At 49.4% G+C, this 24,220-nt stretch overlaps 1 protein-coding gene across 14 annotated transcripts in view; it reads right to left on the reverse strand.

The window, feature by feature from the left end:
* The window catches only part of SH3KBP1 (SH3 domain containing kinase binding protein 1), a 343,775-nt gene extending 325,907 nt beyond the window's left edge, over nucleotides 1–17,868 (reverse strand). For 11 of the 14 annotated variants that reach the window (XR_014835801.1, XR_014835802.1, XM_085008692.1 and 8 more), the window contains exon 1: nucleotides 12,443–12,875. Coding sequence is in view for 7 of the 14 variants with exons in the window: in XM_021080260.2 (XP_020935919.2) it covers nucleotides 12,443–12,446 (4 nt within the window). In the remaining 7 variants the exon portion in view is untranslated. Of the gene's footprint in view, nucleotides 1–12,442; nucleotides 12,876–17,674 lie in introns of those variants that run through there. The other 3 variants (XM_013985983.3, XM_085008689.1, XM_085008688.1) reach the window with 3 other exon arrangements.
* Between the last annotated feature and the right edge of the window lie 6,352 nt (nucleotides 17,869–24,220).

The following is a 24,220-nucleotide window of genomic DNA, read 5'->3' on the forward strand; positions in this document are numbered from 1 at the left end:
GGCCGGCCACTGCAGCTCCAATTCGACCCCTAGCCTGGGAACATCCATGTGCCACAGGGGCAGCCCTAAAAAAAAAAAGAAATTCTCTGGCTTCCTATTTTCTCAACTCTGTAATGGAGTCACTATGTATATTATATAACGAATGGTTCAGGGTTAGGGCATATGGGAACTAGGAAAAGGCACACCCATGCTAGACTGCGGCCCGCCCCTCGGGCAGGGATAGAGCCTTCCACGCCATCTCCAAGCAGAGGGGGTCCGGAGCTGGGGCAGGCTCCCATCCTGGTCCCCCCCCCACCCTGGGGCAGCCTCGCCAAGGAGGTGGTGCTGGCCCGGCGGGGAAGATGTTGAGGCAGGGGCGGTCCTGCGAGGGAAGGGCTTAGAGGGCGAAAGGGCAGTGGTGTGAGAAAGGGGGGGGCTCAGGAAGAAAGCGAGTTGAGGGGGAGAGCGTGAGAGACCACTGGTCAAAGGGGGCGAGAGACCACGCAGGTCGGGGTGGGGGTCCAGGGGAGAGAGCTAGCGAGGGGCAAGGAGAGAGAGGGCTGAGGCAGAGAGGGGGAGGGAGGGAACAGAGGGGGAGGGTGGGAAGAGAGGGAGGAGGAAGAGGAGGGGCTGAGCAAGGAGGGGGAGGGGAGGGGGACAGACACAGGGACAGGAGGGGGGCTGAGGAAGAGAGAAGGAAGGGGGAGGAGGGGCCAAAAGGGGGCCGAAGGGCGAGGGGAGAGGAAGGCCAGGACGGGGGGCGGGGGGGGGGTGTCAGGAAGGGGCGGGCGGCCAGTGAGGGGAGAGAGGCATGGGGAGCTCAAGAGCAGGGGTGCAGGGAAGGGGAGGTGTGGGGACAGAGGGCGGGAGGCGAGAGAAGAAGAAAAGAGAAGGGCGAGGAGGAGAGGTGCTGGGTGCCCGAGGGGAGAGAGGCAGGCGGGACTGGGGAGCCACAGCCACCCCCCAGCCCTCGGCCCAGCGCTTAACCAGCCAGGCCAGGCGGTGGCTGGTTTTCACAACGTCTTCATCTCTTCCTCCATTAAAAAGCCACAGGTTCCCTAAAAGGGCCAGACAATGTCACAACTGTACCCTGCCACCATCACCCCGCCCAACGTGCTATCATCAACCCACCCAAGAGCCCCTAAAGTCACATCCATACTTCTTTTTCTTCTTTTCTTTTTGTCTTTTTTCGGGCCGCACCCGGGGCATATGGAGGTTCCAGGCTAGGGGTCAAATCGGAGCTGTAGCCACCGGCCTAGGCCACAGCCACAGCAACACAGGATCCGAGCCGCGTCTGCGACCTACACCACAGTTCACGGCAATGCAGGATCCCTAACCCACGGAGCGAGGCCAGGGATCGAACCTGCAACCTCATGGTTCCTAGTCTGATTCGTTTCCGCTGTACCACGGCGGGAACTCCGACATCCACACTTTTTAAGGTCTGCCCACTCACAAGGAGAAACTGGGAAGCCCAGTGGTGCCAGGAGCCCTCCTCCAGGGCGATTCCAAGGGTGGCTGGCCATCCTCGAAGGCCCCAGCACCACCTCACACCAATCGTCCACTTGTCAAGAGAAAGCCGGGAAACGTAGGCACGGGCACAGTCAGGCATTCTGGCTGCCGGCTTTCAGGCAAGCCTCCTTTACAGCACCTGTCCCCAGAGTGGCCCCCAGGTGCCCCCATCCCCCCGCGGGGGGGGCTACCCTCTGGTCATGACCATTCCAGCACCTAGCAGATGGCACCAAGCAGGTCCTCCTTAAACAGTTACACGGGACTGGAACCGAGTCCTATGGGCACAGAGCAGCCACTTGGGTATCTCCAGGGGGTGCGACACTGACGCCATTGGGCTCAGGGTCACCCTAGTAGGAATCTGGAACTGGGATCGAATCAAGCCACTCTCAACAGCTGGCTGGAACTGTGGCCTGTGCCCATGCACAGAGAGAAGGAAGGGGACAGGGGCATGGAGGAGAGATGGCAGAGGGCACCCCTGGCTCTGGGACCCCCTGGGGCCCCTGGGCTGCATGAAAGGGTCCTGTGATGTGGAAATAAACCCCCTTTCCAGGTCACCGGGCTCTGCCTGGCTTCCTCACGTGAAGAAGTCCTTACCACACACACGGCATCAAAGTGGGAAGACACCTCCGACCTCAGTTCAGGGGCAAGGTCTAGATCGTGTCAGATCCAGGATCAAGTTCCTACCAGGTAAGAACCCAGATCAGGGGAGACTCAGGAGTGCAGGGCAGAATGGCCGGGAGAACGCTTCCCTAACACACCTGCCCGCCCCCCCCCCCCCCCCCCGCCAATCAAAATCGGATGGGAAGGACCCAGGCACAGAGTCTCGACACACATACCTGGGGGGAAAATAACCAGCTAGGCAATCCTCCCATCAGCAATTCGGCATGAGGTAAAATGGAGACGGGGAGTTCCCGTAGAGGCTCAGTGATTAATGAACTCAACTAATATCCATGAGGACGCAGGTTCGATCCCTGGCCTCGCTCAGTGGGTTAAGGATCCGGGGTTGCTTCAGTGGTAGTGTGGGTTGGAGCTGTGACTCTGATTCCATCCCTGGCCCAGGGAACTTCTATACGCTGTGGGTGGAGGCAAAAAAGAAAAAAAAAAGAACTTAAACATTTCTCAGGCAGGCAGCTGCGTTTCTCTCTGGTTACTGAAGCTCAGACTGGACCCCTAGCCTGGAAACCTCCATATGCCGCGGGTGCAGCCCTAAAAAGACAAGAACACAAATAATAAAATAAAATAAAATAAAATATAAGGGGGGGAATAACAGAAGTTCCTGGCTGCTGGTATATGCACAAGTCTCCCTGGAAGAAGCCACCAGAAATAGCACTGGATGGCTGGAGGACTGGGTTGGGGAAGAAACTTTTTACTATAGGCACTCTTCACTTTTGCAATTTTGAGTCATGTGAATGTATAACCTATTCTAAAAACTAACTTTAAGAAAGAATTTAAGGCACTCCCGCTATGGCGCAGCAGGTTAAGGATAAGGCAGTGTCTCTGAGGTAGTGCAGATTCGATCCCTGGGCCCAGCGCAGTGGGTTAAGGATCCGGGGTTGCTTCAGTGGTAGTGTGGGTTGGAGCTGTGACTCTGATTCCATCCCCGGCCCAGGGAACTTCTATACGCTGTGGGTGGAGGCAAAAAAGAAAAAAAAAAGAACTTAAACATTTCTCAGGCAGGCAGCTGCAGCGTTTATGCCCAACAAACATGAACGGTGCAAACTGCAGCCCCTTTCAAATTTGTTCCTCCATTGGTGACACCCCTACCCACCCTCGTTCTTCCCTCTCAACACCCCTCAAAGCTAATTACCTTCTTTTCTTTCCTGATGAAGGCAGCAATTAAGCTAAAAAATCACCGTCAATTAAACACTTTGCCCAACCTGCCTTATGCATCGCCAATGAGCTAATTGACAGACTGTATTTGGGTTGGCACCTCTGTTCTCCATCTAATATTTTACTGAGAACAAAGGGGCGGTGAGAAATCACTGGCTAAGTGGTAAAAACTATCCTCTTTTGTTCAAGTTGTCAAGAGGTTTTTTTTTCTTTTTTTTTTTTGTATTTTTTAATGATCAAAATAGGAGAAAGGCAAAGGCCGCTTATGAAGCCATTCGTGTCAAGTGAATTCCAGCCAGCTAGCACACAAACTACTCAAGCAGAAGCTAGCCAAAAGAAGCATCCAGAAGGGTCCGGTGCAGACGACGAAGCTCCAGGGAGAAGCTGGCTGCTGGGCGGAGAGAGCGAAGCCAGGGCGGCCCTTCCCAGCTCTCATCCAAAACAAGGTTCAAGCATCTCCTTCTAGCCCCAGGCACGCAAATGAGAACTAGCTGGGATAATTAGAGAGGACACCAAGCTAATTAAAGACTTTGCACATGGGGAATGGGTGTGAGGGATAAAACTGGCACAGTCCCAGAGGACCAGACCTAGAACTGTGCCCCGAGTCTCCCAAGTCGAGAAGAGTCCAGAAGCATCTGGCAAAAACACAAGGGCTGATGTGTGAGTACAACTGGCAAGAGGTTGAAGTTGAAAGAGCCAGTATTTTCAACCAACTATACATGCTGTACTTGGGTGCTTAAGGACTTAAATTTGTTATGCAAAATGAGTAATTAATGAGCACTGAAATATTTATAGTATTTAATCCAAGACACTGAGGAAGAAACAGCAGCATGAACGGAACAGCACTTCATCTTGCCGCCTGGTCCCCATCACCTGGGGACAGACCCGCCTCCTGCAAGGGTCCCACCCCTGCAAGGAAATAAGCTACGGCCTTTCCTAGGCTTTTCTTGCCAACCAAACACTGTTCAGAGACGACACATAGCCCAGGAGTTTTTTGTTAACAGTGTTTTCCCCTCCTGAGCCTAACAATAAGCGTAGTTTATCAGGGAGGTCAGATCCATGGGCTCCAATTTGCTTTGCTGACATGGCCCCTCATGGAAACTCTAGAACTGCCTGTAAGGTATTCACCCATGCAATAACGATCAAGGTGAACACCAAGCAGTCCGAATCAGCCCGTCGCTGGTGTACCTGTGCCAGCTCAAGGCACCGAAGCAAAGAAACGGGGAACTCTATCGACCCTCCACGTGTGATTCGGGAGAGGAGTTGGGCGCTGCAGTGTTCTCTCCCCCGACTGAAATCCTCTTAATAGACCCCAGTAATTGCCAAGCGAGTTGCCCAAGCTCCTGACTCACAAGTGCCTCAGGATGTAAAAAGCAAGTCAAATTTCCACACAGGATGAGAGGGGTGCAAGCAAGGGAGCCGCCTGGAGGGACAGAGCCCAAGGGAAGTAGCCCCCAGAGGCAAAAGAGGTGAAAATCATGTAAAAAAAAAAAACATATCTTTTCCTATATTCCTTTGGGATCATAACTTGCATCCTTGGGCTTCTACCAAGTGTCCCCCCAAATGACGGAGTGACCCAGGAATCCCTCCAGGGGACACAGATCCTCACCTTCCAATTAGAAACTTACAGGGAGCGGGGATGAAAGAGTTTTCCAGAGACAGCCGCCCGGGTTGCATGACACTGTGAACCTAATGCCACTAAGCTGTGCACTTAAAAAAATGGTTAAAATAGGGAGTTCCCTGATAGCCTAGTGGTTAGGGTTCGGCGCTTTCACTGCTCTGTCCCGGGTTTGATCCCTCATCTGGGAACTGAGATCCCACGTCAAGTCACTGCACGCCGAGGCCAAAACCACCAAAAAGAGGTTAAAACGGCAAATTTTGTTAGTCTATTTTACCTTAATTTTAAAAATGAAGAATGTAATAAATAAAAAACAATGAACTGCACGCTTTAGATGGGTGAATTATATGATATGTGTGTTACAGCTCAATAAAGTCGTTCAGAAAAAACTTATCAGGGAAACAGGCTGTAGAAAGCGCCTTACGGGGGCCTAATATTTATTGACCATCAAGACAGGTGGCTGGTTTGCTCCTATCGAAAGGCAGCTGGGTTCTGCGGCAGCAGGAACATGTCACTTCGTCATCTGATGGTGCGGGTCGTGGCCGCCAAGGGCCTGACCAGCTCTTCAGTCCCAGGGACCGATGTGTGGGTGGCAGAAGGAGGCATCATCTGTCACCCGGCATATGAGCACATCCCACTGGGAAGGCACGACGTCAGGGGAGTCGCACGCGGGAGAAGTTTAACAACTGCCTGAGCCAGGTAGTGACAGCAGAGGGACAAGAGCTGGGTTAAGACACTCTACTCAAAGGACAAAATGGTGAAGAAGTGCCCAGGAGTCCTGCTCTCCGGCCACTTCTTGGTTCATTCAGAAAACAAAGGCGATGGCTACGAAGGAAAACCTTCTGTTCCAGAGCGACTGAGGACGAAGGAAGGAAACGGCGCTTCGACCATCTGTGTAACGCAGGCTTCCCCACACTCGGGGCTGGAGAACAGGGCTGGGGGGGCCGCCTGTGCACTGCAGGGTGCGGAGCCGCAGCTCTGGCCTCTGCCCAGCAGGTGTCAGTAGGCTGCCCTTCCCCCACCAGCTGCCACCTCCAGACACTGACACATGTCTCCCTGGGGGGCAGAACTGCCCCTGATGGAGAACCACTGCCAGAGAGAATGTGCTATCTTGAACCTGTGGCTCTTTGCTGAAGCCATGCGACACATGTGGCATTACCCTTCTCAGCCACTGCAGTGCAGGCCACCGTGAACTGTCAGCAAACAGACCTTGTCAGCACGCTCTGCCTGGGGGATTTTACAGAACTGCACACACACCCGTGGCAGCCAACAGCCTCAGAGATTTTCAAGGAGTAACTGTACTTGGGTGAAAGGGTTATTCATTCATTAACATATGGCACTTACCAGATGCCAGGCAATGAGCCAGGGCAATGTAGTTGGGGACGCCCAGTCAAGAGATGACCAGACCCAACACGAGCTGAAGTGTTGTACAGCAACCTTTGGAGCAGGCCCCAAAAGATGAATAAGAGGTGTGGCTGTATGAATTAGGCCCCCCCCCAAGCTGACCACATCCTCATCCCCACGACCTGTGAATGTGCTACCTTCCATGGCAAAAGGCACTTGGCAGATGTGACTAAGGATCCCAAGATGGGGAGGGTATCCCGACTTATTCAGGTGGGCCCAGTCCTTATAACATGAAGGCAGGAGGGTCAGAGTAAGAGAGAGGGAAACGTGAGGACAAACCCCACGGTTAGACTGATGTGGCCACAAGCCAAGGAACGCAGGCTGCCTTTAAAAGCTGGAAAAGCCAAGGAAATGGATTCTGCTCTGGAGCCTCCAGAAGGAAACACATCCCTTCCAACACTTTGCTATCAGCCTAGGAAAAGCCTTTTCCGATCTCTGACCCCAGAAGTGGAAGATTACAAAGTTATGTTGTTTTAAGCCACTGAGTTGGCAGTCATTTGTTATAGCAGCAGGAGGAAGCTAATACAGGGAGACTATCCGGCAGAGGAGAGTGAAATCCATCCCCCGTCAAGAGAACGACATGCGAAAGGCTCTGAGACCTGGGCGAGCATGGAACAGACACAGGCAGGGGCGACTGCCCAGCTTCAGGAAGCCTCTGCCTAGGCCTTCAGGAAGGAAGGCATCCGCGGGAGGGTCAGGACATGGGGTCAAGTCCACAAACATGTGGGGCTTGACTGCCCTTTGGAAGGGGCTGAGAGAGGGCAGGGAGAAAGAGACAAGGGTGAGGCAGTGAGCAGAACACCTATGCAAGTGACAGGAAAGGGGGGCATCTCCGCAAAGAAATGCGAAATAAACGAGCCAGGACAGGCGTCAGGGAGGAGGAACGCTGGGCTCTGCAGGTTAGGAATCATAATGAACGCAACCAATCTGAACTTTAGGCTTACAATGAGCCAGGCACAAGGCTCCAATGACCTAACAAGGCAGCTCCTGCCCGCCCTAACCGTGGAAGAGGAAGAAGGGTCACTGCCCGAATGATCAGTCGCAGAGCGATCAGGAGGAGGAAGGGGGCCATGAGCAAGGAAAGTGGGCGGGCCCTAGAAGGGGGAAAACAACAGAAAAGGGATTCTCCCCTAGGCCTCCAGAAGGAAGGCAGTCCTGCCAACACCCTGGTCTCAGCCCAGTGAGACCTGGGTTAGACTGCTGACCTCTGGAACTTGAAGACAATAAACCAGTGACGTTTGAGGCACCAAGTGCGTGGTCCTTTGTTACAGCAGCAACTGGAAACCAATACAGGCACCAGGTATAGAAATCACACACATCAAAACCCTAATAATGCTAACAATCTACTTTTAATATCCCTTCGAAAGAGAATGTGGCGGGGGGAAGGATCATGGTGAAGAAAGACTTGTGCAATCCTCCGGTAAAAGCCCAAGTGACTAACACCAAGGTGGGCCAGCTATTGTCACTAATCCCCAGGTGCTGGAGATCAGACTTGGACTGGATTCATGGATGAATCAACACTGAACTGTTCTAGTAACTTCAGGAGGGGGTGGTCCTGAACTAGGAGCACATTTTTCTCCTTCTCTGAGGTCTTGCGTCACTTAGAAGAGCATCTTAGTTTACGACCAGAGTGCCCATGGACCCCCGCACTCTGGAACCCAGTTCCCTCTTCTTCAAGGCAATGAGGTTCTACACTTGACCATGCATCAGAAGTCCCGGGGGGCAGGGGGCGGGGCTCATTGATACACAGATTGCTAGGCTCCACCCCCTGAGTTCCTGACTCAGTAGGTAAAATTGGGGCCCCAGAATTGGTATCTTTCCAGGACCCCCAGAGGCTGAGGCTGCTGGCCCAGGGACCACACTCTGAGAACCACAGTATTAGTGATCTTCCTTCTCTCACAGCGAAAGGATTCCAGTACTTTCCTGCCCTGCATCTTCCCCATTAAGAGCAATGCTATTTCTTGGTTCTCGGCAGCTTGCTCTGTTCTTCTGGATCTCTTCCCGAGAACGGCATGCCAGTTGTCCCTTCTGCGAATGCTGAACCACAGTCCCTAGACTGGAGCTGGCCAATATCAAGGAAGTCGGCCCTGAATATACCTAGACAGCCATTCTCTCCCTACCACCATCGCCTACTCCCTGCCCCACTCATCGTGTAGTTAACTCAAGACAGAGAAAAGTAGCCCCCGGCATCTGTCGGGAGCTGGCCGGGCCCTCTCCTGCTGAACATAAGCGATTCCCCAGAACCCCAACCTCACACAAGGTCACTGTGTGACCAGGATGGAACAAGACAAAAACAAAGCCACTCCGTCATCATGTCAGAACACGGACAAAGCAGGAATTTGTCCCAACCACCAAAGTCACCCAGTGTCCCTGGGTCCTGGCTCCCCTGAGCAACTGCTGCTTCTTCACCAAACCAAGGCTTTGTCTGGTCTTCCAGCTTCTCAATGACATTACTAAGCCACCAGGTCAGGGCTCACCGGTGCTTCCTGATGGCACCAAACCAGAGCAAGGCTCGGCTTCCTTCAACGCTGCACAAAGCACCTGACCCAGGCCCCAGTCCTACATGTGGTCCTTCCCTGACCACCCCCTAAAATGATGCGTTTTTGGCTGGCTGTTCCCCTACAGGTGTCCCCTGGGGGGGGGGTGGTGACGGCTCCTACTCCTACTTAACTTTCAGATTTCCAGTCAAACACAATCTACTCCAAGACACTCTCCTTACCCCTCTGCAGCCTAAGTCAGACACCCCTCTCTCATCTCCTTGAACACCACTCACCATGGCTTTTAATGACATATTGGCACACGTACTGCACTCAAATCTGCCTCTTCCACTAGACCAAGAAGCCCAAGCCGGCAGGTCTGTGTGTGCTGTGTGCCTGTTCCTAGCTCAACACCAGGCACAAAGCAGGTCATTAAGTACTGGACAGATGGATAAATGGATGAGTACTGACCACGGTGTGCAACCGACTTTAAAACAATTACGAATATGAGAGGTGATGAGAGAACGTCAGTAACACAAGAAGAAATGAAGGGGCCAGAGAAGGAACAACCAAGGTCTGTTGCAAGCAGGAGGGTAGCCAGGCTTTGCGATAGATGGAAAGGGGGAAGGGAAAAAGGTCCTGATCAATAACGGTGGAGCCTTTTCTTCCATTTCTAACTCGAGCCTGTCTGTGGAAGCCAACATGTTATGTTCATTTTTGCTTTCGTTGATTCAGCATAAAGCGGTCTACCACCACCAATACAACACCCTGCTCAAGACAGTTCGAACTTTGTTGTTACTCTGGAATTCGTTAAACAGAAATCCTTTGCTGGGCTTGCAGATCCTCCACGACTCACAGATTTCAGTTGTAATAATATTTGTGCAGTTGTAATTACAAGAGCCTTTCCCTGCATCTGGCACTGAGGGCATCTCCCCGAAAGCTCAGAGGGCACATTGGGAATGGGCTTTTGTAAGAGGCCATTTCACAACTAACTGACTTCATTTCAGGGCTGGGGATTTGATGCTTTGCAGTTGTTTTTGAGATCAGAGACTACGTAACAGGTTTATTGTGTTATCCATCAACGGAAAACTGACTATCGGGCCCGATAAGAATGCAAGTGTATCAAACGGAGAAACTGGCCAAATCTCCTGAAAACCAAAGAGATACGGAGGAGTGGGGAAGGGCGGTGTGCCTGCATGTACACCTGCTTCAGAAACAGCACTCTTAGGTGGCTCCATCAAAAGACACACAGAACAAATTGTTAAACACCTGTACTTCATCACAAATACATGGTCGAAGACGCTTTAGAAAACAGCACATGATCTTTAGCCCCAAACAACCAAGAGCATCTCAAATCCCACTCTAAACACCGGACTAAATCAATAAATGAAAATCACTTGCGGTGCCCCCTCCCTTTTGTAATGGTTACGGTATTAAAAAAAAAAAAATCAAGCCTGAAAGGATTATTAGCTGCAGAAACATTCTCTAATTTTCTCAGGAGGTTCTGGATAATGAAAACAGTTCAGATTTGAGTGATAAACAGGTCTGTTTCTTCTTTAAACAGAACTCCGTCCTCTTCCCACTGAAATAAAGAGAGCACAGACCGGCCACAGGAGAAGACATTTGGAGCTGATTTCTCTTTTGCGGGGGGCAACCCTCTAGGTGATCCACCCAAAACCAAAGGTGATCAAAACAACATTTTTGGTTACCTCAGAAGAAACCCATCTGTTCTGTTATGAAAGTGATGGGTGATGTTATACACTTTGTTCATGAACTAAATCATCTTATTAGCTGCCAAAGCAGAACAAGAGTGCCAAGCTAAGTGTTTTGCCTTCCACAGAGTAAGAGGGTTGCCTACTCCATCATTCATTCATTCATTCATTCATTCAATAAATATTTATCTAGGACCTGCTCCTTGCCAGGCATGGAAAAAAAAAAAAAAAAAAAAACTCTGCAGAACAAAACAGTACAACACAGCACTGTGCCCATGGTCATGGAGCTTACAGTAGGGGACAGAAAAGTTAAACTCAAACAAATACGAAACATTGTTTTGTTTTTTGCTTTTTCTTTTTGGGGCTGCACCCACAGTATATGGAAGTTCTGAGGCTAGGGGTCAAACAAGAGCTGTAGCCAGCGGCCTACACCACAGTCACAGCAACGTGGGATCTGAGCTGCATCTGCGACCTACACCACAGCTCATAGCAAAACCAGATCCTTAACCCAATGAGCGAGGCCAGGGATCAAACTCGCATCCTCATGGATACTAGACGGGTTCGTAACCCACTGAACCATAACGGGAATGCCAAACAGTGCTTTTCTTTAAAAAAAATGCTATAGGAGAAAGGGTATTAGAGAGGAACTAATATAGACTTGGGGTGGTGCAGGGATCAGAGAAGGGCACTGAGAAAAAAGTGACATTGAAGTTGATGGTCACAACTTTGGAAAAGGAAAACCATTTTTGACAAATAACCACAAATAAGATTTTATCTTTGCCTGTCAACAACTGACAGGGTTGAACCCCCTCTTTTCCAGTGAATCTGTCTTCACAAGCCTCCTGAGACTGCTGGCCAATCACTGTCTGACTCACCTACCTGAATCCTATGACCTGAACACAGAAAGGCCTCACTTCATTATGATTTATTATAATCTACAGTCTTTCTGGGCTTGGCCTAGAAACACCCCCAAAGTAATCTGCCAGAGGCATGAAAAACAGACTGGCTGCCAGCAAGAATATTACCTGGGTGGGCCAAATGTTTAATGGCTCCAGCAATCTCAAGTCCAATGCCCAATAAAGTGCCAGGTCTTCTGGGCAACGTGGCTCCAATATTCTGGGGTTTATACCAGGTGGGACCCAGGGGGCCTAACAGTTAGTTGCCTACTTGGAACTGATCTTTGATCAGTAAATCAAGGACTGGGTCACCGTTTCCAGTTTTAACCATCCCTGCAGACTTAGAGGGTGAGGGAAGTGGCCTTTGAGCATCACCGAGGGGAGAGCTTGCCAGGCTGGAGAAAGGCAGGCAGGCAGAGAGGGGGTCAGGGCCAGAAAGAAGAGGGACGCCAAGGGAGGCTGGTCTGGCGCTTGGGACCCGAGGACCGCCCGCCAGGTCGGGTACTGGGGCGTTTCCCGCCCCCCCCCCCCGCAACCACGTCAGCCCCCGGCAAAGGCACCCGCCCCCACCTCCGCTGCCCTGAGACCCCGAGATTCGAGCTTCCCCTGCGGCGAAGCCAGGAGAGCACCTCGAGCCCGGCGCAGGGCCGGAGCCCACCAGCTCCGGGTACGCGCGTCCTCAGCGCAGAGAAGGGAGCGCCGGGGGTGAGAAAACGGCCAAGACAAAACTCTCCCCGCCCACCCGAAAAGCCAACCACACCCCCTGCATCCCTCAGCCCAAGGCGGCCCCCGCGACCCTCCGCCCAGGCCCCCGCGGGGTTCCCGTCGGCGCCGAGCAGGCTTGGCAGGGACGCGGGCGAGAGTGGGAGTGAATGGGGGTGCGCGAGGTAGGCAGGGTGCCCACGGCGTTGTCACCCGCCGGGGCCCTGCCCCCGGGGCGCCCTCCTGGGCTCCGCGGTCCCGGGACAGACGCGCCGCCCCCAGGCTGAGGTGGGCACCCGGGCGCCTCCCACTCACCCATTGGCGCTGAGCCGGGCCGGGCCGCCGAGGCAGCGTGAAAGTTAGCAGAGGTGGACGCGGGGCTCGGGGCGCCGAGATCAGGGCGCGGGAATCCGGGCGCCGGGATGTGGGCGCGGGAGTCGGGACGCGGCGGCGGCTGGGCCGGCTTCTTTCTCGGTAGCGCGGCCGCGGCGGCTCAGCGCCGCCCGCTGCTGCCTCTGCTGCTGCTGCTGCCGCTGCTGCCCCGGGGCGACTCGTGCTGCTGCTGCATCGCGGCCCGCTGCGCCCGGCTGCGCCGGGTTTCCTGCTCCCCGCGAGTGGAAATTGCGAAAAAAAAAAAAAAAAAAAGCGCCGCCCAGCCCAGCGCCCGGCAGCCGCGGCCGCGCCGCCCGCTCTCCCCTCCTCCTCGCTGCCGCTGCTGCTGCCGCTGCCGCGATGCTCCTGCGTCTCCGCCTGCCGGGGACGCGCGGCCGCCTGGGCGGGGGCGGACCAGAGGGGCGGGGCCCGCGGGGCGGAGCCTTCGAGGGGCGGGGCTGGCGCCAGGGGTGTCCCTCTGTCTACGGCGCTCGGGCGCCCCCCTCACCGCCCGCTAGGGAGGGACCCAGCTCCGCGAGGCCGCCCCCCACCCGCAGCGGCTTGGCTAACGCCCCGGGAAATGCCGCGAGACTCCTCGAGACCAGAGGAGGGGAGGGAGGGTCCCAGGGCGGAGCAGGGGGGGGGTCCTAGTGAGGGGGCACGTGGGAAAAGAGGTGGAAGGAACCGACCGGAGGGTGCGACGGGAGGTGGAAGACAGGCTGGGGGAGGGGAGCCCATGGGCAGGTGAGGGGCCGAACACCTGCTGAGGGTGATGACAGGTAATCCTGGGGTGTCGAGGCAACCCAGAAGAAGGCTTCCTAGCGGGGGCCGTTGGGAAGAAGAGGTTCATCCTACGGAGGGAGAGAAATACTATGTCCCTTCAGTGCAGCGTGGAAACCACAGACCAGGTGCAAGTTCGGCTTGTGGGATGAAGATGCAGAAAGAGAAGGGCGCAGCGAGGCAGGGGGGCTGCATTACCCTACACCGATCTTCGCAGAGACCCTTAACCCCGCACCCCCATGCCTGGTCCAAGTGGGGTTCAGTTGCTCAGCAATGTTCCTAGGAATCCACTGAGGTAGTCCCTCCCCATCAGGCATCATTGTGCCCTATAGACCCCCAGACCTGGGCAGCCGACTCTTGAGTGGACACTAAAATAAAAATAGGGACTTTGTGGTAATTCAAGGGTAACTCAGAAGCTCTTTTTTTGGGTCCATTCCACACCACACCTTTTGCCATACTCTGATAGCCACTGCATTCACTTACCATCCCGTTATTTCCTTTTCCCTTTCCACCATCTGGTGGTAGGAAGAGATAGTGAAATAGATGGGAGACATTCAGGAAGAGAGAAAATAAGACAATAAAGAAATTAAATCTTTTTAAGAAATTAAATTATTGGCCCCTGGAAAAGTGGAGGCAGCTGAGAGTAGGTGCATCCACGTGTGATAAATAAAAGCTGACCACCACCCTACCCAGTATAGGACTGTCTTTATACCCCACCTAGAACGTTGGAGTAACTCTTGTAAATTGGTTACATCCTGGGATTACTGCAGAAAGATGTTCTTATAATTGTTTCATTAGCTTTAAAAAAAAAAAAAAAGACCTCAAAGTCAGGGACTTATTAACAAGAGATCAGTAGCATCGTCTTTCTAAATACGTTTCGTGTGTGTCAGGACAATCTAAACAGGAGACTCATCAAGGGGCAGAAGACCCATCCAACACAGCTGCTGAGAAGGTGGTAGTAATATCAGTGACAGACTACTATGCAAGGGATTAAAGAACATGGAAAATAAAAACCTGAAATGTTGACGTCTCAGATGAATAGTCAATTACACCTGCTGCAGGCACCATGGCATCTCACTTTTTTTTTTTCCAGGAACCCCACCCAGAAAAACTAGTCTGTGGCCTGTCCAGTTCCAGAAGTGATTCTCTTCACCAAGGCCAAAGTCACTGGGTCACCTGATCCCTCTCCTGAAGAGACTCAGACCTCTGAAACTGCCTGGAAATGTTTCACCGTGGAAAGAGCTGAGCTGGACTTATAGTGGACTAGCATGTGGGGCTGAGGATTCTTGGCCGGCTGGGCCGTGCATTCTCAGGGCAATGGGTCCAAAGTCTTTGAATGTTGCTGGTGATACCCACTGTGGCTGGAGTTACCTAGACATCGCAAAGGCCGGTACACCTAAAGCGGCAAACTGGTGACTGAACTCTAGAGGCCTGAGAAAAAGAAGTCAGCAGCTTGTCTTAATGTCCCATTTAATCTTACTCATCTCTCTGTCCTACTTGGATTAGACAGTCGTCTTTACTTCTTCTCCCAGTTTCCCACTGGCGAAGACAGGTGACCTCAACTTTTGTGTCTTGTTTTGGCTCTGGTCTATTTCAGGACATACCTTTTCCTTCTTGAACCATAGTCCTTTGTCCCTGCTCCTGGATCTGGGTATGCTTCCTGCATGGACAAATCTGTCATTTTATCACAAAAGGAAAACTGATAGCAAGACAAAGTTTTTGAAGATTCCCGGGCTGTGCCCTAATTTCAATGCCTTAAGTAAAGTAAGTTGTATCAACTCTATCCAAAACACTATGGACATTCTGAGTTGCTCCAAATTACAAAGATATACATTCCTTCCCCTTCATCCTCCTCACCACCACCCCCCAACACACACACACATTTATTGTTTGGCTCTTCTGAATTTTTCCCTATTGTCCTTTTATTCCTCCTTTGAGATACTTTTGCTGACCAGCACAAGGGAAGTTAAAATCAAGAATTAAATCCAGCTTCTGACAAGAATAGACAGAGAATTCCTCATCCTTCCTGCCTCTTACAAGAGTATTTTTTAATAGCAGAGTTAGTATGCTATTTCAAATGTGTGAATTCAGCTCACAAATATGGCTAGAGAAATACAATTGTATTTAATATGGGTCTTTGTCCCATGAACTCCCATTCCTTCCAGAATAAAATGATGCATTTTGAGGAATGGAGAGTAGCTCAACTGTCACACCTAAAATGATGTCACATGACTGAAAAGGCCCCACTGTGTGGCCTGCTGGTGGTAAGAGTTTGGGTGCAATGGAAGGCAGTTGTCTCTGCCTGTGTGGTGCTCACAGCCTGTCATGCACACGCTCTTGGACTTGACATCTGTAATTTGCATGTGATGAATGATGCTTTGCTTTGATAACCTTTAATACTATCTTTACATTCACATAAATTACATGCAGAGTGCTTTACAAAAGAAAGTCATCATCTAATGCTTCTGATGAATTTTATGGAGAAATGTAAAAACTTCATGGTGCCAGAAAATAGGAAGTGCTCTTTAAAAATGATGGGCAGGTCAAAAGGGCACAGAAAGAGCTCCCAAAGGCCAAAGCCGGAACAATCCAAGTAACAATATAAACAATGATTTTATTGGAGTATAATCCAAAGAATAAAAATCCTGTCTTTGGCGTTCCCATTGTGGCTCAGCGGGTTAAGAACCTGATGTCATCTCAGTGAGGACGCAGGTTCATCCCTGGGTTTAGGATCTGGCATTGCCGTGAGCTAGGGTGTAGGCCTGCAGCTGTGGCTCTGATTCGGCCCCCAGCCCAGGAACTTCTACATGCCGTAGGTGCAGCTGTAAAAAAGAAAAAAAAGCAAAAAGCCTGTCTGAAGTCCTTATGGATACACATAAATAAGTAAGTACATATATCAGGAAGAGAGGCCAAGTCCTCCTTACTCAGGAATTCAGGTAATAAATGTAAAGAAATATGGGAAAGAGAAAAATCACCAGTGAGACCACCACAGTAATGTTTGTTTGGCTGGTTGGTTGGTTTTTATTGTTTTGGTTTTTGTTCTTTAGCTGCATGCGTAACCCACAGCAGGCCAGGGATTGAACTTGTACCACAGCAACGACCCAAGCCACAGCAGTGACAACACCAGGTCCTTAACCTGCTGAGCCACCAGGGAACTCCACCACGGTAATGTTTAATGTGGACACGATCCCCCTCAAATTCTCAAATTGGTGGGTGATATTTAAGAGAAAGCCTGCAGATAGCACAGAAAGCGAGTGGTCAAGGCTCCATGCTGACAGTTTTTGAGACAGGATTTTCCCGCCTTCCTTTGTATCATGTATGCTGGGTTAAAAGTAAATCATACAGATCAAGCCACAGAAATAACTTCTTGCTCTATCCAGTGGACCTAGCTTGATAACCACTCATGGACTGACCCATTCAGTTCCCATTTTCTCTTTCTTCAATGAAGTCTCTGCAACAGATCCAAGAGAACTGGTTTTACCAGCGCTACGGAGGTAAAAGCTAGTCAAATCAGAGAAGCAAATCGCTTATAAGACTAAACTATGATAGGCTTGCTTTGTAAAGGAAAACACGATGGAAGTAACTGGAAGGTAAAATGTGCTCTCCCATCAGGCTAGAAAACTGGACTAGGCGTTCTTGTTAACAAATCCAAAGAACGCCTGAGTAATTGACTTCAAAGGCGGTCACAGGAACTTGCACCCAAAACACATAAGAAGGAGTTCCATAGTGGCTCAGTGGTCAACAAACCCGACTAGTATCCATGAGGACATGGGGGTTTGATCCCTGGCCTCACTTAGTGGGTTAAGGATCCGGCGTTGCCGTGAGCTGTAGTGTAGGTCGCAGATGCGGCTCAGATCTGGCGTTGCTGTGGCTGTGGTGTAGGCTGGCAGCTACAGCTCCAACTCGACCCCTAGCCTGGGAACCTCCATATGCCGTGGGTGGGGCCCTAAAAAGACAAAAGACAAAAAAAAATGAAAAAGAAAAAAAAAACCACCCAAGAAGAGCCTCAGCGTATAGACTATCTTGCTAAATACCTTCTGCATCTTTATCACAGTACTGCTTTGTCTAAGAAAATAGAACAGAGAATAGTCCTGGGAGATTAACGAGAACTATGGTTTCTACTATTTTCTACCTACTCTACTAGCCCCTGCCCCCTAAGATTACACGGGTCCTATGTAAAGAAGAGCATTTTCACAGTTAAAAAGCGCATCAAGTGATATTCCAAAACTCCAAAAGCACTGAATGTTAATGCAAGTCATATGCGTGAATTACACATTGTCATAAATATATACAAGTTTAAATAGAATAATTGGCATTTAACATCAGAATAAACCATCCTGACAGGCCAGTTTTTAAGGTGGGAGCTAATCAACAATAGAGGGGTTTTGATCTTACCGGTCATGAAGATTTAAAAGCAGGGATTGCTGTGCAAAAGTAGTTTCCCTTTTCCCTGACCTTCCAGGAGAAGTTTAGCTCAGAGGCCCCGCCACAGACTGGGCTTCTACTGGCGCTGGGTCTCCAAAATGTGCGGAGGTTAGCCGCCACTCCAGGCAGAGGAAAGAACGCGTGAGAATGTGCAGCGTCTGGGGAACAGATGATGTGGCAAGGGGTGGGATGTCTGGAAGGGGCGGGAGTGTGGCCAAAAGTCGGATTGCAAGCATCTCTGTGCCAGGCCCAGTGCGGACGCGACCCTGCTGACAATGGGAGGAGCACAGGTTTCCTAGCAGACTGATTTCAGGAAGGTCACTGAGCAGCCCACAGACGCGGGAGTGGAGGAGGGAGAAGAGCCTGCAAGTGGGGGACATGGACAGGTCAGAGATATTAAAGGCGAGCAGTGTGATGGCCTTGACAATGACCATGAGAAGAGATCACATTCTAGAGTCATTTATGAACTGCATCTGACAGATGTGGTGAGGCAGTGCATTTGGGGAGAGGGTACGGAACACGACGGAGGATGTGAAGAAATATTTCGTTAGCTGGTTTGGAAGCTGAGTAGATGGAGAAATAACCAAGCGGAGGAGGAGGCCATGGGGGTGACTTTACTGGCAGCATAACTTTTGGTACTCTGGGAAACCAAGCAATATGTGCGACTCCTTTGATTGTGATACTTGCTGTATTTGCCACCGTGGGGAACCCAACCCGCCCTGTCTCCAGGGTTTGCCTATGGGCAGGGCGAAACTCTTTCCTAGGACAACCTCTTCATATACAGAGCCAGGTCCAATCAAGTTCCCCTCCTCAAAAATAATTACAGGCCAGCCAGCGGCAAAAGTGGAAAGTAAATCGAGTCTACCTTTTGTTTGTTTTTACTTTTTTCATTTTTTAAATTGAAGTATATAGTTGATTTACAATGTTGTGTTAGTTTCCGGTGTACAGCAGTGATTCAGTTAGACATGTATTTTTTCAGATCTTTTTCCATTATAGGTTATTATAAGATACTGAATATAGTTCTCCGTGCTATACAGTACATCCTCGTTGCTTATCTATTTTATGTACCGTGGCTTGTATTTGTCGATCCTATACTCCTAATTTATTCTTCCTCCACCTCCTCTTTGGTAACCATACATTTGTTGTCCATGTCTGTGAGTCTGTTTCTGTCAGTGGTGCCGGGAAAGCTGGACAGCCTCATCTAAATCAATGAAATCACAGCACCTCCTCATACCACATACAAAAATAAACTTAAAATACATTAAAGACCTAAATATAAGACATAACACCATAAAACTCCTAGAAGAGAACACAGGGAAAACATTACCCTACATAAATCATAGCAATATTTTCTTAGATCAGTATCCCAAGGCAGAAGAAATAAAAGCAAAAATAAACAAATGGGACCTAGTGAAACTAAACACTTTCGCACAGCAAAGGAAACCATCAAGAAAATGAAGACAACCAACAGAACAGGAGAAAATATTTGAAAATGATGCAGATTTCCAAAATTTATAAACAGCTCATATAAACCAATATTGAAAAAACAACCCAATCAAAAAATGGGCATAAGCCCTCATTAGACGTTCTCCAAACAAGACAGACAGATGGCCAACAGGTACATGAAAAGATGCTCAACATCACTAATTATTAGAGAAATGCAGATCAAAACCACAGTGAGTTATCACCTCATACCAGTCAGAATGGCCATTATGAAAAAGTTTACAGGAGTTCCCGTAGTGGCTCAGTGGTTAACGAACCTGACTAGGATCCATGAGGACACGGGTTCAATCCCTGGCCTCGCTCAGTGGGTTAAGGATCCAGCATTGCCATGAGCTGTGAGCTGTGGTGTAAAAAGACAAAAGACCAAAAAAAAAAAAAAGAAAAAAGAAAGAAAAATTTATGAATAATAAATGTTGGAGAGGGTGTAGAAAAAAGGGAACCCTCCTACACTGATTGTGGGAACATAAACTGGTGTAGCCTCTATGGAAGACAGTGTGGCAGTTCCTTTAAAAACTAAAAATAGAGCTACTGTATGATTCAGCAATCCCACCCCTGGATAAATAAAGATCAAAACTCTAATTTGAAAAGATACATGCACCCCGATGTTCACCGCAGCCATAGTTACAAAAGCCGAGATATGGAAACAACCCAAATGCCCATCAACAGATGACTGGTTTAAGGAGATGTGATACATACATTCAATGGAATATTAGTCAACCATAAAAAGGAATGAAATGCCATTGGCAGCAACATGGATGGACTAGAGATTATCACACTAAGTGAAGCAAGTCAGACCGAGAAAGACAAATATTATATGCTATCACTTATATGTGGAATCTCAAAAATAATACAAATGAGTCTATATACATCTTTGGCTTTGAGTCCCCTGTTGGAGTTTTTTTCATGGGCCACAGTGGGATTGGTTTGTTTGTCTTTTGAGGGCCACACCTGGGGCATATAGAAGTTCCCAGGCTAGGGGTCAAATCAGAGCCACAGGTGCCAGCCTACACCACAGCCACAGCAACTTGGGATCCGAGCCATGTCTGCGACCTACACCACAGCTCACAGCAACGCTGGATCCTTGACCCACTGAGTAAGGCCAGGGATCAAACCTGCATCCTCATGGATACTAGTAGGGTTCATTAACCACAGGGCCATGACAGGAACTCCATCATAGTGGTTCTTAAAGTGTGGACCCTGGAGCAGCAGCAGCAGCAGCAGCTGCTGCTGCAGTGGCACATGGGAATTTAGAGGTGCACACTGTGGACCCCTCTGCAGAGTTTCTGAAACAAGATGGGTGGTCATCTGAGTTTGAACCAGCCCTCCAGGGAATTCCGATGCAGCTCAAGTGTGAGAACCTTGCTGTACCTGAGCTCCCCAGAGCCCAGATGACCTGTGTGGTCATCTGACAAATTCGTTGATCCTCAGTGATGAAAAGGGACTCAAGGGAGCTATCAGTAACACACACCTCTGCGCCAATAAGACCTATTTGGTGTTTATTATCATTAAAAAGGTAATACCTGTTCAAGACTTGTGGTTAAGGGGGAGGGTGGATGGGGGAGGGATGGAGTGGGAGTTTGGCGTTGGTAGATGCCAACTATTACATACGGGATGGATAAACGATAAGGTCCTACCGTATAGCGCAGAGAACCATATTCAATATCCTGTGATAAACCATCATGGAAAAGAGTAGTTAAAAATAATATAAAAGACTGAGTCACTCTGTGGTACAGCAGAAATAAACACAACATTGTAAATCAACTATGCTTCAATTTTAAAAAGTAATATCTGTTATTTTTTAATTGAAGAAAACCAAAGTAAACTATAGAAGATGAAAATCTGCCATAAGTTCACCATCATTAGTTACTACAGAGATAACTGGTGATCACTGTTAACTTCTTTTTTTTTTTTTTTTTTTGGTCTTTTTGTCTTTTTTGTTGTTGTTGTTGCTGCTATTTCTTGGGCCGCTCCCGCGGCATATGGAGGTCCCCAGGCTAGGGGTTGAATCGGAGCTGTAGCCACTGGCCTACGCCAGAGCCACAGCAACGCAGGATCCGAGCCGTGTCTGCAACCTACACCACAGCTCACGGCAAGGCCGGATCCTTAACCCACTGAGCAAGGGCAGGGACCGAACCCGCAACCTCATGGTTCCTAGTTGGATTCGTTAGCCACTGCGCCACGACGGGAACTCCAACTGTTAACTTCTGATGGACTATTCCTTCAGGCATTTTCTAAATGTGTAATGATACCAAGATACATGGAAATTGCCACAGCCTTTCATTGTTCGTTTGTTTTGAGTTGCTAACCGTCTTTAGTGTTCCAGTGATAGAAACTGAGCACCTCGGGAGAGGAGGACTTTTTTTCTTGGAGGATTCCCGAAACACCTTTTCTTTTTCTCCTAAATTCAATTGTGAAATATTAAACCTATCTGGAAGAGGATTTTTTGAGAACATATTACATAATCTTCTCGGAAGAAATTAGAATTCCTGATACAATTGCTTAAGGAATTCTCAGATGCTCTTGAATGAGATGAAGCTCTTTTCGGGGAAAAGAGCTACCTCCCCGCCCAGCCACCCCAGCCACCCTCTCAGCTGCCCTCAGGTCTGGTCTGGTGACCTTTAGCCTGACAGCCTTCTCCCTCAGGCGATCCAACAAGGATCATCTATCTAACCAGTTCCTTCCCCCGACCACGTCCTGACCAAAGGGCAATCTCGAAAGGAAAGTTTGCCAAATGTTCATAATTAAATTTTTGGAAAAGGTTTATATACACCTCAGTCTCTCCTAACCGTAAACAACACAAGTGGCCTATCAAATAGAGACTCAACCTTTTCTTTTTTTCTTTTTTTCTGAGGGGGGGTATTAAAATTTCCTTTATTTTATTTTTTTTTAATTTTCCTGAGGCATGTGGAAGTTCCTGGGCCAGGGATCAAACTTGTGCCACAGCAGCAACCTGAGCCTCTGCAGTAACAATGCTGCATCCTTAACCACTGTAGCACAAGGAAACTCCCTAAATATTTCAACCTTTTCTTAGTGCCCAAAGAAAGGAGTAAAAAGGTTCAACCTTACACAGAAATACAGTGTGTTAGCTATCTTTTGAAAAATCTATCTTAAGATAATCCCTCCCGTTTATGGAGAAGTGGGCAGCTGTGATACGCTTTTATCCTCTTTTCAATTCTCATGACAACAGTGGAAGTTGTCACTCTCCCTATTTTACGAGTGAGGAGACTCGAGTTCAGAGAGGCTAAATGCCCTTATGTCCCTTGGCAGGAGAGAGGCAGGTCGTCTGGCAAGGTAAAGACGGCTGTGTCTGATTCCCTTAGAAACTACAGAGTTGTCGGAAGGGGAACAAAGCGATCCAATTTTTTTTTCATGGTTGAAAATTCCTGTTCTATGGCCTTAATATAAAATTTAAGTGGATGCTTGGAATGAAATTTCTACATATACAAAAGGCTTATGACATGACACCAAGTGATAAAACCCGAAATACCTATCTTCACATACCTTTTACTGACAATCACATTTTAACTTAGAAAATACTTTAAAAGCTTTGGCAGCAATACTCCAAAAGGTTAAAAGCTCATCTGGAATCACATAGCTGTAGTTGGTTCTTTCCCGTTGTATTTTCTGAGCCTGCAGCGAATGCAGGTGCCCGGCCTGAGGATGAATGATTCAGGCTTCACTTGGTACTAACTGGGACACCATCTTGGGAGCATTCTGAACATCGCTGTGTCTCAGGCTCCTCATCTGGAAAATGGGTTGGCATGAGGCTATAAGGGGCTAATGCTTGCCAAGTGCTTAGTGTGATGTCTGGCATTGCTCCAGATTTTCTTTAATGACCATAATTTTAGTAATGAAAAAGTTTGTTTGTAAAAGTTGTTATATTATCTCATAGTTTTCCTTATTTGAATATCTTAGAATAAATAATGACTATAATTGAACAAACATTCAAATATTATTATTACAGGAGCTTAAAGTAAGCATCTACTCTGACAATTTGTAGCAGTCGTGTGTGTGTGTGTGTGTGTGTTTGCCTTTTCTAGGGCTGCTCATATGCGGCATATGGAGGGTCCCAGGCTAGGGCTCTAATCGGGGCTGTAGCCGCCGGCCTAGCACTAGAGCCACAGCAACTCAGGATCTGAGCTGCGTCTGTGACCTACACCACAGCTCACAGCGATGCCGGATCCTTAACCCACTGAGCAAGGCCAGGGATCAAACCCGCAACCTCATGGTTCCTAGTCAGATTCGTTAACCGCTGCGCCACGACGGGAACTCCTATAGCAGTCTAAAGAAATACACATTTCTAGTTCTTCCTAGCACACTGGCTACTTGTGTCACCATCTTTCCCCCTCAAATACCAGAAAGATGATGATAAAGGAATAAAGAGGGACTCCACCCACGACGACAAGGAGAAGAGGAGAGGAAGCAGCATAAGACTAGGCATTTCAAGGTGATGCTGGCATTCAAAAGGCAGCCCGGGAAGGGTATGAGAGGTAGCAGGAAGCCACCAAATAGGGGTCTGCAGCTGACCCCAAGAAGGGGGCACTTGGGCTGAGCAAAATTCAGGCAAGGCTCAGGGCTGTGGTCAGGGGGACAGTGTCTCCCTTTGTACACTGAGTGGCTGGACTCTCAGTCCTCACCTTACCTTCCTCCACTAGACATGAATCCCAAGACTTTCCAGAACTCTAGTGACCGAGCTACAGGCAGGGGATAGGAGGTTCCCTCTCCAGAAAAATCAAAGGGGCCAAGAACAGAGATTCCCCAGATGCAGATGCACAAGAAACTGAAACCAAACACTAGTTCCCTGGTGATTGTGGAAACCAGACACGTGGGCGGATGGGCTTCACAGTGGCTTCCTGTTAAGCTGTTGAGAGCAGTTTGCCACTATAAACTGGAGCAGTTGGTGGGAGAATCTCCTTGGAGATCCTTGAGAATTGCTGCAGCATCCAACTGTGGAGTTTGGGGCCAAGGCATTCAAGCGTCTGCTCCTCTGACCTCTTGGGCAACATCCCTGAC

This window comes from Sus scrofa, chromosome X, assembly GCF_054392235.1.
Source record: "Sus scrofa isolate SSC_HxYL_T2T_F1_AM1 chromosome X, Sscrofa_HxYL_maternal_Yorkshire_Landrace_v2.0, whole genome shotgun sequence".
NCBI lineage: Eukaryota > Metazoa > Chordata > Mammalia > Artiodactyla > Suidae > Sus > Sus scrofa.